This window comes from Alosa alosa, chromosome 20 (assembly GCF_017589495.1).
Source record: "Alosa alosa isolate M-15738 ecotype Scorff River chromosome 20, AALO_Geno_1.1, whole genome shotgun sequence".
Classification (NCBI taxonomy): domain Eukaryota; kingdom Metazoa; phylum Chordata; class Actinopteri; order Clupeiformes; family Clupeidae; genus Alosa; species Alosa alosa.
This window is the reverse complement of record NC_063208.1, coordinates 25,590,354-25,608,643: the sequence shown is the minus strand read 5'-3', so window position 1 is coordinate 25,608,643 and position 18,290 is coordinate 25,590,354. Positions and strand designations below refer to the sequence as shown.

The window sequence follows — 18,290 nt, the reverse complement described above, 5'->3', positions numbered from 1 at the left end:
GCTTGTAGGCTGTAGTGGGCTATACATGTTCGATTATGCTATGTTTTATTCGGGCCTTTGTTAAATCTGAAAAAAGTCAATGTGAAATTAAAGAAAATGTATCAAACACAAAACATGTTATGTGTAGTAGCCTATTTAAGGTGTTTGTTTGTGGGCTATTCGTGTAGCATATAGGTTAGCCTACTGAATGATCTTCGTGGCATATGAGACAAATAAATAGGCCTACGTGGGTGCCACTGTATATAGGTCTGCCGCAAATATAGGCTTTTTGTGATATCACTGTGCGTGGTGGCGTAGGAGTTGTCATACATCGCAACACGTCGCCTGGGGGGTTTGCGATTCAGTCTCAGGAATGTTGTTGTTAATAGGCTTGTGGAGACAAGGGGGAAAACTCCATAGTACTCTCAAGGATTGACATGGGCCGTCAAGACAAAACCAGGACTAGATGCAAGCCCCCCCACTCTCAACGAAACTCTCAGACTATCATCATGCATGACAACGCCAATACTCTCTAGTTATTCAGTCTCAAAACAGGACAGGAAAAGAATTAATAGCTCACTATTCGATGGTATTCAGATATATTTGTTTTTGTTGATTTTCAAAAATGCGAACCATGCACACCTTGCGTCTGATTGCAGAACCGCTGGTGGGGATGCCCAAGGACGCGCAGCTAGAGAACAATCTGATATTTTAGACGCTTTATAAATTATTCGAGTTAGTGCTCTACTCCACCACATGGGTTCAGTTCAGTCGTGGCGGACTCTCAGGCGATTCGTTTGAGTTTACGCACAACTGAAAAGTAGACAACATATGGAGCCAGTCTTTTAATGGCTAGTTGTGTCAAGTTTCGACAGGTAGGAAGGAGTACACGCCCTTCCTTCCTCTAGAGAAACAGGTAATATCAGGAAGTATGGTGACACTGCTATAGAAGTCACTCAAGCGTGGCGTCCTGCAGTATGTATGCTGCTTTAGTTTTAGTGTTATATTGGAGTTCTTCATAATCTTCTGAGCTGATATTTGGAGCTCCGACATTTTCTTCTCCAACATGCGTTCCTTCTCCGTCGTGTGGGTTGAACTCCTCATTGGACTGCTACTTCTGATACAGGCTTCGTTAATGTCAGGTGAGATACCAACGTCAGCTGAGCCACATACTGTATTTCAGAACGTGAATTTTCTCTCAAATGTTAGTTTAGTGCGCAAAAAGTCTATTCTTACATGGTCATGTGGTTGCGTGTGTTTAACTGAAAATCTAACAATTAACTTAGTTTGCTGTGCTGTTAACGTTGCATTCAAGTGACAAACAGTAACGTTTTTTCTTTTGCTTTGACTTGTTTTGTCATTTGTCGTGCCATTGAAAGCCACTGAGGTGGGTCTCCCATTTTCACTTTTTTGTTGCCTGCAATTGAAGTGCATTGATATTTGAACAGAAGTCAAGTCAAATCTTTTCATAGCCTACTGATTTAACCTGACCCAGTATTCTTGCATTAACTCTGCGTTTATGGGAGCAGAAAATGATTCCATGGGATCAGAGCTCCATTAATCATTAAGCAACAATCTGCCACCACATAAATCGAGGCCATTGTACTTGCAGCTCCCCCGAGTGTCACTAAACCTCACCAAACCACTTGTTTGTATATGGCACATTCTCACATTGAGTCATCGTTTTCATGTCGATTTAATGTATCCCCTGTGTTTGTCCTGATACATCAGATGAGATGTTTTGCTAGTCAGTCTGTCTGGCAGGTTTAGGAAAAACAGACAAGAATTCTAGTGGCTGAAATGGGAGTTAAACTATGTCAGTTGTCTGGTAACTGATGACTAGTGGTTTTAACTGTCAAAGCCTTGCAAATAATATATAGAGGCTCTCACCTCCCTTGACATCTTCTGGCATGCTAGCTTTCTCTCCATGCTATGTTGGAGGTAATATTGTGAACTCTGTATTGTGAATATTATAACTCTGGAGGTAATATTGTGAATTCCTCCCTGATGACTGCTAATGGGAGGAAACAAAGGGTTGATGTGTACATGTCTTTTATTGTGAGTGGGTGTTGTGTTCTGGCTTAAGAACTGAAGGATTCCCTTTCTGGATTTTAAGTCAAGTACATGATTATGGCCAGGCCCACCACAATAAGGGCTTAGTCGGGTGTCTTGATCTAGATCTCATGGTTTCTCTCACTTTCCGGGTTATCTCCAAGGGGGGTCTTTCTCACCACAAGGAATTCAAAGTTCTTTGACATTTTCAGCTAGTTATGTCATCACTGCTGGCAGTGTCCCTTAGAGAAAATGTCTAATAAGAAACAGAGATACATTTGTGCATCATCTCAGACAAGCTCTATTGCATGACAACATGATCTTTGTAATTACATTGTGTGGTGATCCCGATGTCTGAGCTGTTGTGTTCGATACTGTTGTTTTGGGGTGCGGTCTTGCCATCAGGTTTTGAAAGTGATTACTATAGTATTACTATTTGTTGATTGGTCCATCAGTTCTCTGTTTACTTTTATAGCAGTCTTCTTATAGCCTTGGGGAGAGAGAGGGCCATTGTCATCATCATCATCATTATCATCATTGTCATAGTTATTAGTAAAAGTGATATCAAAAGGGATGAGATGACAGACATGTCCAGCTGTCTCAATATTAGCTTCTCTGAGTTACTGCTGCTGCTGGTGTTGGTCATGATAATAAAGGGGATGATGAAGAATATGGATAATGATGATGATGATTATAGTGATGAGTTATGTACTATTACCCAATGTGAAATAACAGACTGGACACAAGGGGTTGTGTCTGGAACATATTACTCAGACAGGTGTGCCCAGTTACCAAACTGTGAGGTTGATAAAACTGTGGCTCATTCATTTCTTTATTCACAACAGGCACTTTTTAAATAATGCTTGTCTGGGTAGGAGGGAGAGTGTTTGTGTGTTTATGTTTATTTGTCTCTGTTTGTGTATTAGAAGATTAACTTGTTGTGTTGTAGTTTAGCTACGAAAGGCCACTGTCAGGTTTACAGTATGTTTGGCTTTGTCCTTTTTGCCGATATACAATACGTTCAATTGGACCTAGTCATCATTATAATGCAGTTTGTTTTCCATTGGTGTATATATACCCCTATACATTACTGCTTTGCGCTATGTCTGAAGTAAGTCTTCCCTTGAGGTAGTTGAAAACAAGGAGAGCATGCGTTTGTGCAATCAATTCTTCTCAAGTTCAGGCATGTAAGTCGATGCATCCTCGCTGAGGAGGCTGTGTTGGGTCATATTGAAATATTTGAAGTAAGGCAAAGTGAGCTCAGGCTGTTTCCTGTTGAGTTCTGCTGAAGTTTGGATTGCTCCACACTTATGAAACATAATTTATACAGCATGACTTGAAAGAATGTCTTATCAAAATGCATTAGAAGGCCACTTAGCTTCTAATATTTGTACACACTTGAAGCAGTTCAACATTTCTTTCTATCAGTGTTAAGTTTGTTGTTAAGTTAAATGTTGCAGGTCGCCGGTTAACTGGACTGATGAAAGTACAGACAGTAACAATACACTTATGTCACTTATTTCTGAAATAGCTTTTTAGTACAACTTCACTGCATCTGTGATGGAGCTGGGCTAGCAGGCAGTAGCCTGAAAACAGTGTTGGGAAGGTGTTTTTTTTTACAGTTTTGAAATGTAATAGGTTACAATTACAAGTTACCGTATTAAAAAGTGCAGTAATAGTAGTGTACTATTTCAATTACTTTAATGTGAAATGTTTAAACCTGGCAGTGTTAACCCGCAATACTCAACACTGACTGCTGTCAAACTCATTTTAAAATCCTTCCTACTGTGAGACCATAAAGGCTGTGTCCAAAATGGAAAGAAATCCTGCAATCTAACACAGCATTCGATGGCAGTGAGGCATTGAGGCATGTCTGAATCAAATATTTCTATAAAATTATGCCTTCTAAGATACATTTGTTTTGCCGAATTGAAGACAGCGTAGCCTACATGTGTACTTTGTGCTGCCTTCAACCAATTATTGTATAGCATGTCTCTGCTTCAACTCACACACATTAAATGTGTCAGTGTGCGATGGCAAAGGAAGTCACATTTGTTTTTGTTGTCTATATTTAAATTTATTAGCAGATGCTTTTTTCCAAAACAAATAACATTATATTTTAACCAAGGACCAAACAAAACACACCAGGGAGGTAAGTTACCTCACCCCTCCCTTCAGTTTTCCCAGAGACACTTCACACAGGGTTTCGTTTTGGTTTGGGGGACAGGCTGCCCCCACTTTGTCCAGTTTTCGGAGACTGGGCTGCCTATAGAGACTCATGGAATGGGCAGCTAGCAGGTTGTGAGTTGATTGCTGAATGTGACGAAAAAATGTTATGGGCTTGAAATTGCAAACCGATCACTGACTGCACCTTTAGAAACCAGCTATCCTGACAACGGCGTTCTGTGTTGCTATATCTTGCTAGCTTGTTTGAAACAAAGTTCATAGATGCTACCTTGCTGCATGAGTGCCTCATTACACAGTTGAAGGCAGTGATGCAGCAGGTAGCTGTCTTCCTTTTTGGACACAGCCACAGATTTAAAGACAAAAATACTGCTAAGAGCCTGTTTTTAAAATCATGATCACACAAATCTTTCCATAGCTATGATTGCTTATAAATCAAACTTTGCCATTTAAAATTAAAGAGAAATTACTGTTAATGCATTGATGGATATATAGGCCTACACAGCCCCAAATATGTAATACAGTTATTGATTAAGGAGGTGGGTATCCTAGTCTTGCAGGATTGTGTTCTCTTGGTTTGTTTAAGTGTTTATGTGTATGTGCATGTGTCCTTTCTCTGTCTGCCAATAATCAAACTTGGGATAGTAGGCAATTTTAAATGGATAAAAGTTACATTTATTTTGTAATTAAATTATGTAATTTCGTTACATGTAACTTGTTACTGCCCAACCCTATACCTGAAAAGTTGTGGGTTCAATTCCCGGCTTCCACCGTTGTGCCCTTGAGCAAGGCACAACCCCAAGTTGCTCCGGGGACAATGTAATCCCTTGTAATAGAATTGACAGAAGTCACTTTGGATTAAAAGTGTCTGCTAAATGAATAAATGTAAATGGTAAATGTGAATGCAAATCACTGACATTTTGTACAAAGATAAGGCTCAGCTTGGCTTAAAATTAATGTATGAACATTTGAGCAGTGCCCTTCCTCCATACATCTGTTTGGTATAAAGTTTACCACCACTGCACTGCAGTGTTTCACTGAAGCAAGCATTTTTCTAAAAGCCAGGTAAGCAATCCCAACTGAACTGCTTCTGCACTCACATTGGTTTGACTTTGCGCTTTGTGTGATCCGATAGGCAAGCAGGCTGACAGTCCATTTGTTGCCTCTGGGTGTGCACCTGATGTCACCCATGGCAGTGTTTACTCTCTTTTTTGACCTTCCCAAGTGATGCCAAAAGTGAAGGTTTTTTGTTTGATGTTCTTGTTTGAAGTGTTCTCGTGTGAAGTGCTTGAAAGAGTATTTTTTTCCCCCTAACTTGTATATCTGTTCTTGTTCTTGGTGTATGCATGTGGATAAAAATGCTGGATCATTCACATACAGAATGATAAGTTCCCGTCATGCCTGTCTATACTTTATACTCTTATTTTGTTAACGAGATATACAGGGACAATGTTGGCAGGCAATGTTACTGACCAATGTTGTTTGCTGTTTGGACACTTTCCTACTGATATTAAGTGAAAATTTTCTTAAATTAGATCTTAAATCATAAGTAGGCAACTTGTCACCATTATCCAATCAGAACAATTGAAACTTGTCATGTTATTGCCCAGAAACATTGTTCAGAATGTTGCCATGTATCATCATCACCTTTAAAGATTCTGATTTCCGGCCCTATTTATCCATTCACCCAAATAAATGTCATAGGTATTAGTTAGTTTGGGGAAGTAAGTGACCACCCAGTGTTCCTCCATGGCCTGACTCTGTAGTGTCTTATTACTTCCAGCTTCTGTCCTAAGTAGGGATGTACCAATATATCGGCCAACATCGGCCTCATTGACTGATCTCGCCTATCGGCAAATTTATATGACATTTACCAATTGCCATTGGTGATGTTTATCTGTTATGTTGCATCGATTCTGCACTTGGTAAATGTTGTGCTATGAAGGCCTGAAAGACTTGAAAATGGTTCAGTTATTTTCTTTTATAAATATTTTTGTTTCCACTCTAAGGGTATGATTAACAACAAAAACAAAATAAACAAACAAAGAAAAAAATATTGGTGTCGGCCAAATTGTTATTTTATACATCGGTATTGGTATCGACCCAGAATTTCACAATCGGTGCATCCCTAGTCCTAAGCACAGTGATACTGTAGCTAAGCTGGCAAAGCTGGATGTCTTGTCTTACAATGCTGGGGAGAACGAGCACTTTCTAAACATGTTTATGAAGTCCTCTATAACCTAATGTGACTGATGTACCATGTTTGAAACAACTCCACAGAGTACGTAACCATCCCCGTGAAGCCCGACCAGGACTCGACCATCACCATCACTAAAGACACCGACGCAGCAGGCTGTGATGCTTGTGTGGATGATGGGGAGACTCCCCTCTGCAACCTCACAGAGTTTGTCCTGTCCAAACCTGTGGAAGCCACTGTCCTGTTCAACTGTACCCAGCCTCAAGACGTTTATAAAGTGAAGACGGAGGGCAAGATAGGTGAGCTATTAACCTCATAGTACAGAGGGCAGAGATGGGAAACCCTGCTTGAGAAAGTAAAAGACCTACCACATATTTGCTCCAACGATTCTCTAAACTGGCTGATTCTCATTAGCTCAACTGCTGCCAGGAGCTAATTAGTGAAATCCCTTGTTTTAGGTGCACAAGTACAACCAGTACATGGTAGGACGTTTACTTTCTGAAGCTGGGCTTCCCACCTCTGCCAGAGAGAAATGTCATAAAACACACAGAGGAACATCATGTATGGAATAGTCGAGAATATTGAGTTTTGTATTAATTGTCTAGAATTCGTTTTCTTATTGGAGATCTAGCACTAGTGCTTTTATTTCCTCACCTAAGACTATTCAGTGCACCATACACACTGCATGTCTTCTGTTTATTGACTGTTTACATGATGGAACATTTTTTGTCTCCCTACCCAGAATGCACTACTGATGCCTGCAGCCCTGAGGCAGGAAAGGTTCAGGTGTCTCTCTTCACGGATTTCCACAGAAGCTTCCTGTGGACGATAGGTGGTCCCGATGGGACGTTGTTGAATTTGGATTTCTCAGGGGAGGGCCTGAAAGAAGTTCCTGAATCAGAGGTCTGTTCAGATGGGTACCTTTACTCTGTGAGTAGAACCGATGCTCAGGGAGTGGTTCTGACCCAGAACTACTGTAGGAGTGGAACCCTGACCAATCTAGAACTGCCCAGCAAGGCCTCTGTGTCCATGGTGGTTCCGAAACAGGCAGGGGTGCCTCCCATTGTGTTTAATGTGGCTCCTAAGCCTAAGCCCGTAAAGAGTAAGTTCACATCAGCCTCTTTATTAACTTTACACATTTACACTATAGTTCAAACATTGAGCCAAATGACTGTATGACATATAAAATACTTGGGATATAATCTAGGATGAGGAAATACTATGTAGGAATTACAATGAAAGTTAGAGGAATACAACAATTTTCTCCTTCGCTCCCACCTATACTATTCATTCCCCCTCTCTCTCTCTCTCTCTCTCTCTCTCTCTCTCTCTCTCTCTCCCTCCCCCTCTCTCTCCCTTCTGAACTCTTTGCATATGCACATGCAAAACTAGTTACAAAGAGTGAACTAACGGACCATGACACATATGCAATATATGACCTTTAGCCTATGTAGCATAGCATAAGGAACTACTATAAATGTGCAGCAGTTCAGTGATGCTTTCTGGGTATTACGGGGTATTACAGGTTGCAGGAGACAAGTTTTATTGCTGGCTTTGAAAAATGTCGATGTGACTAAGGAATGTACCGGACTTTTCAAATTTGACTGTTCCCTTCTCTGCCTGTAGTGGCCATAACAACATAATGGTCATAGAGCACGGGCCAATTAGAAAAGTGTGTTATTATTGCATCACAACTGCTCTTATTTATTATGCTCACTCCTCTGTTAGCCAGCTGAAGATGGCTAAATATGCTGACTAATCAGAGTGATGCCAGTTATGAATATGACATTTAAAATCAAAATTAAAGCTCTGCTGCAAAGCAAGCCTATTTTTTTCCTGTAGGAAAAAAACAGCCAAAGCATTTTTCTCAATAAAAAAACTTACAAAAGCATCTCAGTGAATGTTAGTTGAAAAGTTTGTCATGGCTCCTTTAAACCATCTTTGTCAAAATAACAACAATTACTCTTTCTATCTTTCTCCACCCACCCACCCCCTCTCCTCTGAATTTTGACCTCTTCAGAGGGCCGAACGATGGCCGTGACCCCTGACCAGGACACTTCTGTGATCTTGAGAAGGAAGGCTGATGGGCCCGAGTGCAGTGTGTGTCTGGGCGCGGGGCCCAACCCCACCTGTCAATCAGATCTGACCCTGCGGGAGTCGCTCAACACCACCATCCAGTTCACCTGTGAAAAGCCTGAAAACATCTACACAGTGGAGATCAATAGGGATTTCGGTGAGCTTGCCTGTTAGCATTTCCTGTAGCATTAGCATTGGTGACACAGAGAGGACTCCAACTAGGGCTGAACGATTTTGGAAAATAATTGAATTGTGATTCTTTTTTTTTTACCAATATTGCGATTGCGATTTGTTATGCAATTACTTATTATGTGAACAGCACAATATTAGATGGCCTAAATTAAACATAAACTGTTCTTTCCTGGAGATCATGTGTGTGTGTTATAATGACATTAGGTGATAATTCCATTGATATGAATTATATTTTTATTTCAATCACAGTAAGCTAATATACATGTTGAACTTCCAGCCTTGAAAACAAGTGTCCCCTCAAATAAAATCTGTGAACTTAGTGTGACCGCCACATTAGGTTTCTATTTTGTTACATTTCATGTAGATATGGTCTTCTTTCGTTACATGCAGCAGCAGAAAACTGACACAGCCGGGGTACTTGTCGTCTTGTCTCACACACACAACAGACCCGCCTCTCCCCTTCGTGCACATCATGAGTCAGAACAATCTTGCAACACGGCCGAATCACAGTACAGCTCAGTGTTCACCATCATCAACACCGCAGCGCAAATTAAGTTCAATACTCATGCATGCAAATGAACAACTTTGTTCTTATCACAACAAAATCAATCTCGAAGATAAAACTCTTTATACAGACAAAGTAAACAGCAGTTAGCAGCATGCTAAAACTTACAAACTAAATGACTTAAAGTCAAAAGGTTTCGGTGAGCATTGCCATTAGCATATTAGCTATTGGCATTAGCATTTGTGACACAGAGAAGACTCCAATAAGAACATTAAAGCAACAGTAATGGCTTTTCATCTAAAATGTACAAACTATCTGTTGTTGTAAACACAAACAACAGCATAGTTGGAACTGAAAAAAGTATGCTTAGGAAATATATTTGGTTATTTAAAAGCTGTTCCCGCACAGCAGTGTCATCGTAATTAATGTGAGAATCTTATAAAATCTAGCTACCTACAAAACATTCTGTGGCAAATGTGCCTTCAAAGCCTACTCTTTGTGGATTATCACAAGACACTGCTGAGAGAAATGTAAATTTGCAGGGTTCCCACGGGTCATGGAATTTCTACAATATCATGGAATTTTGGAAAGTCTATTCCAAACATGGAAAGTCCGGGAATTTTATAATTTTTAGGGAAAGTCAGGGAATTTCGTTGCAACAGTTTAACATTTACTTGCCAAAATACATTAATACAAATATATCCACGGAGAACTGGTGTATATCTGGTTATTAGCTTTACTGCTTGCTTGAGTTGCGCAACTTTGTTTATTCAATGCCTATTTATTCATCTCCCGCTCTAAAAAAGTAAAAGATTCTTGAACACTATGCGGCTGCTCTGAAGTCATTTGATCGGTATATTGTACCATTCATTATAGTAAGTCATGAAATTCATTTTTCCATGAATTTGGAATTTCATGGAATTTTACATTTGACCTAGAGTGGGAACCCCGAATTTAGTTTAGATGCTATGATCAGTTATGTCCAATTATGCAATCAATCCCCAGCAATTGAGCATGTGTAATGCTGAAACCAAACTATCTGTAAAAGTCGGTGGTTAGTGGTTGCACACCTAACCAACCGGTAGCTGTCTGTGTCCTGAATACACTGTAAAAAAACACAATCTCTGTGGACAGCCCAGGCTCCAAAAACGGCAACAAAAACAACCTGGGCAAACCTAGCCGATAAAAACATAACAAACTTTTCCAGCAAATCACAGACGAGATGCGCATTTAGGAGTTTCAATTGCACGGGAGCAGCGCGGGAGGGAGGGGGAGGAAGTAGCGAGCTAGCTCTCTGTTTTGTTTGAAAGTCAACAGAAGTGACGTTACCCAGCATCGCTTAGAGCACCTTTAACCCAGAGCTGCTCTGGGGAAACTGGCCCTTGAAATAGAATTGACATAGTAAATCACTTTGGATAAAAACGTCTGCTAGATGAATAAATGCTGCAGCACTCTATAGTTTAAAAGTTTAAATGTTAAAATGCTTAAATGTTATTCCATTGCTGCAAGTCCCTTTGGATAAATGCAAATGTAAATTAGATGAGTCTTCATTTCACTTGTGAGAACTTGATACTAAAAATTACATTTCTTAGATTTCTCACAGGACGCCAGTGGCAAGAAAGAAATGTTTGCCGACTCCAGCCTCTTCCCAGACTTCCAGCGGACCTTCACATGGGACCTAAAGGTCCCGCCTTCCCGGACATTCCAGCTGGACTTCCCAAGTCTTGGTATGAAGCAGATCGTTCCCTCAGACACCTGCCCCGATGAACACACCTACAGCATCATCACATACCAACGATTTGGACTCGCCACTATCGGTACCTTCTGCAAAAACGGCTCTATAAGTCAAATTCAAGTTCTGTACAAAGGAAGGTTGGCCCTGGATGTTCCAAAGAACCAGAAGCTGGACATGTCCGCTATCAAAGTTTCCGTTGGGCCCGAAACTAAAAGTATGTTTGCAACTTTTTCCTTAGATTCTTTGGTACAATGAATAATTGTATAATTGTAATTGTATGGAATAATTCAATTCCATAACCATAACCATCTTGTTCAGTTTTGCAGTCACCTTATTTACCCCCCCCCCCCAACCACCCACCCACCCCTCTCTGTCCTCTGCAGTGCTGGCCATAGTGCAGTCCAAGTTGCCCCAGGGTCAGTCCTACTCCGACTTCTTCTCTGCCAACTACCTCACCGGCCTGCCCAGGGACGAGACGATGCAGTGGGACTTTGTGGTGCTGCCCAAGCACGATGTCACCGTCTCCTTCCTGGCCTTAACGGAGCCCAAGTGCGGCTCCAAGGCGGTGGAGGTGCGTTATGAGCAGGAGGGCAAACCGCCCGTGGTCAAGAGCCTGACGGAGGACCAGCTGACCGGAGAGCAGGGCAGCTTTAGCCTCCTCCTGCAGAACTGCGACTCGGGGAGGACGCCCAGTCCAACAGGGCTCACCCTCCACTTCAGGGTGTCGGCGCTGCGCGGCGGCGTGCCACGTATGCAAACCTTTTCTATACGTCTCCATGCTTTATTTGAAACTTCATTTGTTTACACTTCCATGATGTTGTTGTTGTTATTATTACTACTTTTACTGTTATGCTTATTGTAGTATTTTCATCTATAATGTTTAACTAATGTAATGTTCATACACTACCAGGTCAAAAGTTTGGGGTCACTTAGAAATTTTCATTCCACTCCATTACTGTATTCACCTTATTTAGACCCCGCCCATTTTTTTAAATTCCACGTTGTCTTTAAACTTCCGGTCGGCTAGCTACGTCTAGTTAGCTTCATTGGGATAACACGGCAGAAGAGGATAGAGACAGAACAGCCGCTCCACAGTCAGTTTTTTCCTAACTTCAGATAGGAAAGCTGTATAACAGAAAAGTCACCAAAATCCTAAATAAACATTCCTAACTTTAGGATGACCCATAATATATGATGCCAGTCATCTCGATAGAGCTCTGCTATCTCAATGTATCGCAATGGATGTACTGCTCAATCGGAAGTTCGGAGACAATGTGGGCAAAGCTAGCGCCCCCATGTTTGCGCGCGGAATAAGGTGAATAGACAGAATACCAGCTGAGATCAGTTGCATTGTTTTTTTTTAATGAGGGCAGCAGTTTTCAGATTACATTATGTGCTTACATAATTGTGACAAGGTTCTCCAATGTTTTCTCAGTTAGACTTTTAAAATGGTGTCATTGGATGAATGGTTGCTGATAATGGACAGTGTAGATATTGCATTAAAGATCAGCCATTTCTTTCTACAACAGTCGAGAACCCTTTTGCAGTTATGTAAGCACATAATGTAATCTGGAAACTGCTGCCCTGATTAAAATAACAATGTGATGATAGTTCAGTGTGTATCACACACTGTATCTAGTGGAAGTAGCCTGTGAATCTATGGACTTTGTGTGGCAGTGTTGTTACCATCTTCTTCTCTTGCAATGAGCATATGTCAGATTTTTATCTGATAGAGCCGGCTTCCTGCACATCCTGTGGTTAGATTGTTTGTGTACAACATCCTGCTGTTAGATTGTTTGTGTGTACAGCACACAAATCTGTTAATGGTTTAACACAAAGCTATATAAATATGGCCTTCTTTTTTCAGATATTTGCGCTGTTACTATGCAGAAAGAGGCCGGAATCACTCTGAACATTGAGAGCTCCAACCCTGCGTCTTACTGTGAAATGAAAGTGGACGGTGCTCTCCAAGAGAAAATCACTGTACCCCCAGGATCCACCTCCTCCCTCTCCTTCCTGGATTGCCCCAGTGAAGACCTACTTCTCACTGTTACCAAAACCATAGGTAGGCTAACTGTTCATTCAAATCTGGTCCCATCTTTTCTTGTTATTCTGCTGATATGTGGAGGGGTAGAAAATTGCTTTCTTTTGATCATCCAATGCTTTTGTTTGAAGTATAGTAAATACTTCAGACAAAATGTAGTAAATCACCCTGGGAAACACTATCTCTCGGACTTGGTTTGACCCTCGCTGTTGCTTTTGTCAGCAAATCTATGCAACCACAGAAAAAAAGAGAATGAGAATTGGGTACTACAAAGGTTTCCATTTACATACGTTGGTGTTATGTTTTCCTTTGAAATGTAACTCTAATAGGGAGTTATAGCATCACCTCTTAGCAAGGAATCCAAGTCAAAATTATCCTCAATTTCTTGACAGAGATAGACTAACAAGATGTTGTGACTTCAAGGCACATAACAGCACACCTAATGTGAATGATGGGCAAAGTGAAAATCTGAAACTCTCCTAAATGTGCATCTCATCTGTAATTTGCTGGAACAGTTTGTTGTGTTTTTATGGGCTAGGTTTGCCCAGGTTTATTTATTGCTGTTTTTGGAGCCTGGGCTGTCCACAGAGATCATGTTTTTTCACAGTGTATTCAGGACACAGGCAGCTAGCGAATGATGAGGTGATGTTTGCCCTAAGTGACAAAAATGAAATAGCCTAAAAAACGCGTGGCATCGCTTAGAGCACCTTTAACCCTTTAGACTTTGTATTTTTATTAATTAGACTTTAGCCTTTGCCTTTTGCCTGATCCTTGTGGGAATATTCAACTCGCCTATTGGTGTTCATTTTTAGGATGTTGCCCATGCAGATAGATTTTGGATAGTTGTTAAATTAACCCTTTAGACCTGTACTGTATTTGTGTTGTTATTAAATTAGACTTTAGCCTTTGCCTTTTTGCCTGGTCCTTACTTTGTCTCTTCTCTTTGTTTGTCTCTTTAGAATGCGAAAGCCTGGCCGCATGCCCAGTGAGACAGACCCCCATCACCATGCCCACTCTGGAGAAATGCCTACCTGCGCCCATCCACAATGCCATCTGGAACCTCCGCGTGCCTGAGCACGGCACTGTGATCCTCCAGTCGCCCACGGGCACCCTGCGCCAGTCTCTGCCAGGGGAGGAGTGCGGTGGCAGTTTCTCTCTGGACGTGGCCGAGAGCGACGGCACCCCCGTCGGGCAGTTCTGCTCGGGCGGCGTCATCCGCAAGGTCCAGATCCAAAACAACGTCACCATCACGGCCTCGGCTGCCAGTGCCAGGAACCTGCGCACGGGACAAACGCCCCTTTTCAACATTTCTTTTGGACCTGAGATTGGAGGTATGTGACACGTGTCAGTCACAGTAGGTCATCATTACATGTTATCAGTGTAGTAGCAGTAGTGGTGGTGCTGGTTATTAGTGTGTTAGTTGTTGTAGTAGTTGTAGTAGTGTTTTAGTGCTATGGGACAGAATATCATATTGCTATGCATGTTTTCCATTTTTGCTAATCTGTATCACAGTAGTCGACATAGTAATGGACGAGTGTCCAGTAATCCAGTGTCCAGTAATGTGTCCAGTAAAGACCTATTTACTCCACAAGAGGGCATTGTTTAGCTGTAACGTGCAGTGGAGACCCAGCTGGCTCTAGTCATTCATACAGACCTATACTGTTAATTACGTCAGTGCTAAGATTTAGAGGTTGTATCAATCTAGTGGAAATGTGGCTATGAAAGCCTAATATTCTGCAAAGCTCAGCTGAGGGGTTTGACTGACAATAACAACTTAGCTGAAACTGATGGACAATAACAACACTGAAACCGTTGTTGTTATTGTTATTGTTGTTGTTGTTGTTTTTGTTTTTGTTGTGTAGTGTTAATTGTGTGGTGGCTGTTGTGCACCCTGGTGTGTTCTAAAACGGTTGGTTGGTTGGTTGGTTGGTGTGAGTACTTGTATGGCAGAGTGAAAGGTTTGGCCGCTGGTTGAACTCCACAACCAATAGAATAAGGAATGTCACATCTTTTCCAATTTATGATTTAAAAATGTGATCCTCTCGTCACAGAGAGCATTGTGTACCACGTGCAGCCAGACCCTATGGTCCAGACTCCGGTACTCCTTGGCACACCTGGTTGGCCCAGGGCCATGAAGCCCTTCTCCTCCGTCTCCTGGATCGTCTGGCTGCACTCGCAGTACCGTGCCGACCTGCTCTTTACCAACGTGAGCCAACCCAAGTGCCAGCAGCATCACACCATGATTAAGGTGAGGCATTCCTTCAGCGCTAGCCTGAGCTCACATTAAAGCACTGAGTTAACACTGACGAGCTACGCTAACTTCCTTAAAGGAAAGGCATGCAAAACGTCCCCTGATAAGGGCAGCCCTGATAAAAAGCTTGCAAACATGCCAATGTATTTTTGGCAAAAATAGTGTGCAGTGTCACTGCTGTAAAAGCTTTTTGTTTCAGTTTTGCCGCATGCTCTTGCTCGGGACACAAAAACTAATGGTCCATATCCTGGATGGCTGTGCTGTTCTTCACGCGGCTGTACGCCATCAAAATGAATTTGAAGATGATGCCAAAACTAGTTAGTTGATAAAAGCACACCTCTGCTTCTGCTGATGTGCTAAAATGCTGACCTTTGGTATCTCGATCTCCACATTTACAGTTTTATTCACCCATGTTTCTGCCGTGTTCAAGCTGAATACACACACGTGACTTGGCCATCCTTAGTCTTTGTCGAATAGCTATTTAGTGCTGCATAAGAGAACAAAGTTCTACTGCAAAAGAAAGACTGGATTAGTCGAGCACTAAACGGCCCTTCAACTTCTCTCATTTTCCAGTTTGGCACTTCATATGGATGTATGTGTGTGTTTGTGTGTGCATCCACTGAAATGAATTCCTGCAGACACCCCAATACTATATTAAGGCGGAAATGTAAAGAGCATCTGCTGCAGGGCCATAATACAGACCATGTTGAGTTTGAAATATAACGATGGATCTGCTGCACTAGTACAATGCTGACTTGACTATGTTGATTCCGGAATACAAAGGTCCAGACGATTGGTTCGGATGAGGAGATTCTAAGCCGACGTGAGGACGAGGATGCGGAGGACAAGCTCAGTGTACCTGGAAGCTTCTACCTGAACATGTCCAACTGTCAGCCCGAAAGCGGTGGCTTCAGTGCGCTCAGCAAGGTGATGGTGGAGAAGAAGAACAGTAAGTACTAGCAACCATTCTCCTCCGTCCCTAAACATTTACAGAATGTTGTAAAATGAAGAGGTGAAGCAGCACACTGGTAAACATGCCCCTGTCCCAACCTTTTTTTTTTAAAACATGTTGCTGGCATCAAATTGAACATATATTTTCCATGAAATAGTCAAATTCGTCATTTTCAACATTTAATATGTTGTCTATGTCCTTTTTGCAGCTAAATATGGGTTTACGAGATTTGCTGATTATCACATTCTGTTTTAATTTGCATTTTACACAACATCCCAACTTTTTTTGATTTGGGGTTGTATAATGTATGTATACATACCGTATTGTGCATGTTCTGTATGCTGCTGTTTATAAAAGTGCCTGCGTTAAATGTTAATGTAATCATTTGTGTTTTCAGAAATGCTGTTGGGAATCATTCTGGGTGTCGTCGGAGCTCTCGTGGTCCTCACGCTTTTAGTGTTAGCAATTGTCTGTGCGGTGACCAAGTGAGTGCACAACACCTATACATTATTTACATTTTGATCTAATTGACAGATTGACTCTCTTTAAGGAAACTTTGCCTATAATGAATTTATCAGTACAGTACACAGCAAATATCGAATGAACATTACATTACTGTACAAAAACAGATCAAAAACGTGTGTGTGTGTGTTATTATGTGCTAGTGTATTTTTATATCGACTCATATTTGTTATAGTTGGGTTGTCTTATACATTTGTATACATTTCAGGAAGAGAAAGAAGCACACAATGGCCAAGCGAGTGTCCATGTACAACCCCAAAGGCCATGTGTTCCGCCCAGTTGATTCTACCTTCAAGCCAGACAACGGCGCCCATGTCTACGACTCCATCGATGACACCATGGCATACAGCCACCTGATCGGGGAGCCTGGCTACAATGGCGGTGAGGCGGGAGTCTACCGCCCCTACGCCGGTCCCATGGACGTGAAGCCGCCCGTCATCGAGGCGCCGGGCGAGAACAACAAGAAGGAGGAATTCAGCACATTCTTGGACCCCGTCGACTCCTTCGGGCCTCCGAGGCCGCGGACGCCTCTGGGGCCACTGAACAGCCTGGGCTTTGAGGACCGCCGCATGGTGGACAACGAGCTGTACACCTTCAAGAACTCCGGAGACTCCAACCCCATCCGCTTGTCCGATGTCGACCCCCTTCCTCCGCCCATCATGGATGACGAGTGGGATGATGATGATTATGACGATGATGAAGATGCCATGTGAACAGTACGAACCAGGACAGGGAAGCACTATGCTGCCAGATGGACAGCTGTCTTTAATATCGGTGTTGGGTCATGCTCCTCAGTCAGAATGGGTAGGACATGGGTATAGGAAGACGGAGTTGAGCGTGGCTCTCTGGAGGGATTCCTGTGCGTCCGTGGGATTCATTTGTGCCTCAAACAGGCATCAGAATGCACACCACTTCCTGACATCCAGTGCACATTGTTCCCAGGTGTTTGCATGCACACGATTTCCATGTGTCCTGGTCGTAGAGTGCACATTACGTCCAGACATTTAGAGTGCACAGTATTTCTGGGTGTTGGAGTACACACTGATTCCACGCTTCCAGGTGTTCCAGAGCACACCAGAGTGACACAATTTCCAGATGCTTCCAGGACAGTGACCCATGCCATTTTAAAAAATGTTTCAAGAGTACAAATGATTTTACCATCTGTGAGTCTTTGTATTGTATTTTAAAATGTTTGTTTTACATTCTTTTTAAAGATGTTTTTGTCTATGATGGCAAGCCAACAGGAACATGCCATGCATTCTCACTATTTTCTCATCAGAGAACTGTTGACTCTTAGATAATCTTTGCTGGAAATGGGATTATTCAATTTTTCTTGTTGTTTTTAGGCATGATCTGTGGTTGCTTGTGACTATATGTGTATATCGGCAACATGCTGTTTTAATATTTGTGTATATAGCTTTGTACATTTCTATGGTGTTTTAGGAATAAATTCATAGGTGTTTTATCCGATCTGCCTCTCTTTTGTCAGTTTGTAGCAAGACAGAGGAAATGGTACGAGACAAAACGCTGACTGTAGACAAACTTCATATAATCTGGTAAACTAACACTCACTACCACTCTATATCGGTCTTCCCAGTTAC

General features: G+C 41.9%; 1 protein-coding gene across 1 annotated transcript; it reads left to right on the top strand.

Moving 5' to 3' along the window:
* Positions 1-672: 672 nt before the first annotated feature.
* Positions 673-18,159, top strand: cdcp1b (CUB domain containing protein 1b). The gene is made up of 12 exons (XM_048230522.1): positions 673-1,121; positions 6,496-6,711; positions 7,155-7,514; positions 8,433-8,645; positions 10,778-11,134; positions 11,304-11,669; positions 12,788-12,985; positions 13,924-14,295; positions 15,016-15,212; positions 15,999-16,164; positions 16,565-16,652; positions 16,898-18,159. Exons 1-12 carry the CDS (start codon positions 1,046-1,048, stop codon positions 17,400-17,402), a joined length of 3,114 nt encoding a protein of 1,037 aa, XP_048086479.1. The 5' UTR covers positions 673-1,045; the 3' UTR covers positions 17,403-18,159.
* Positions 18,160-18,290: the final 131 nt, after the last annotated feature.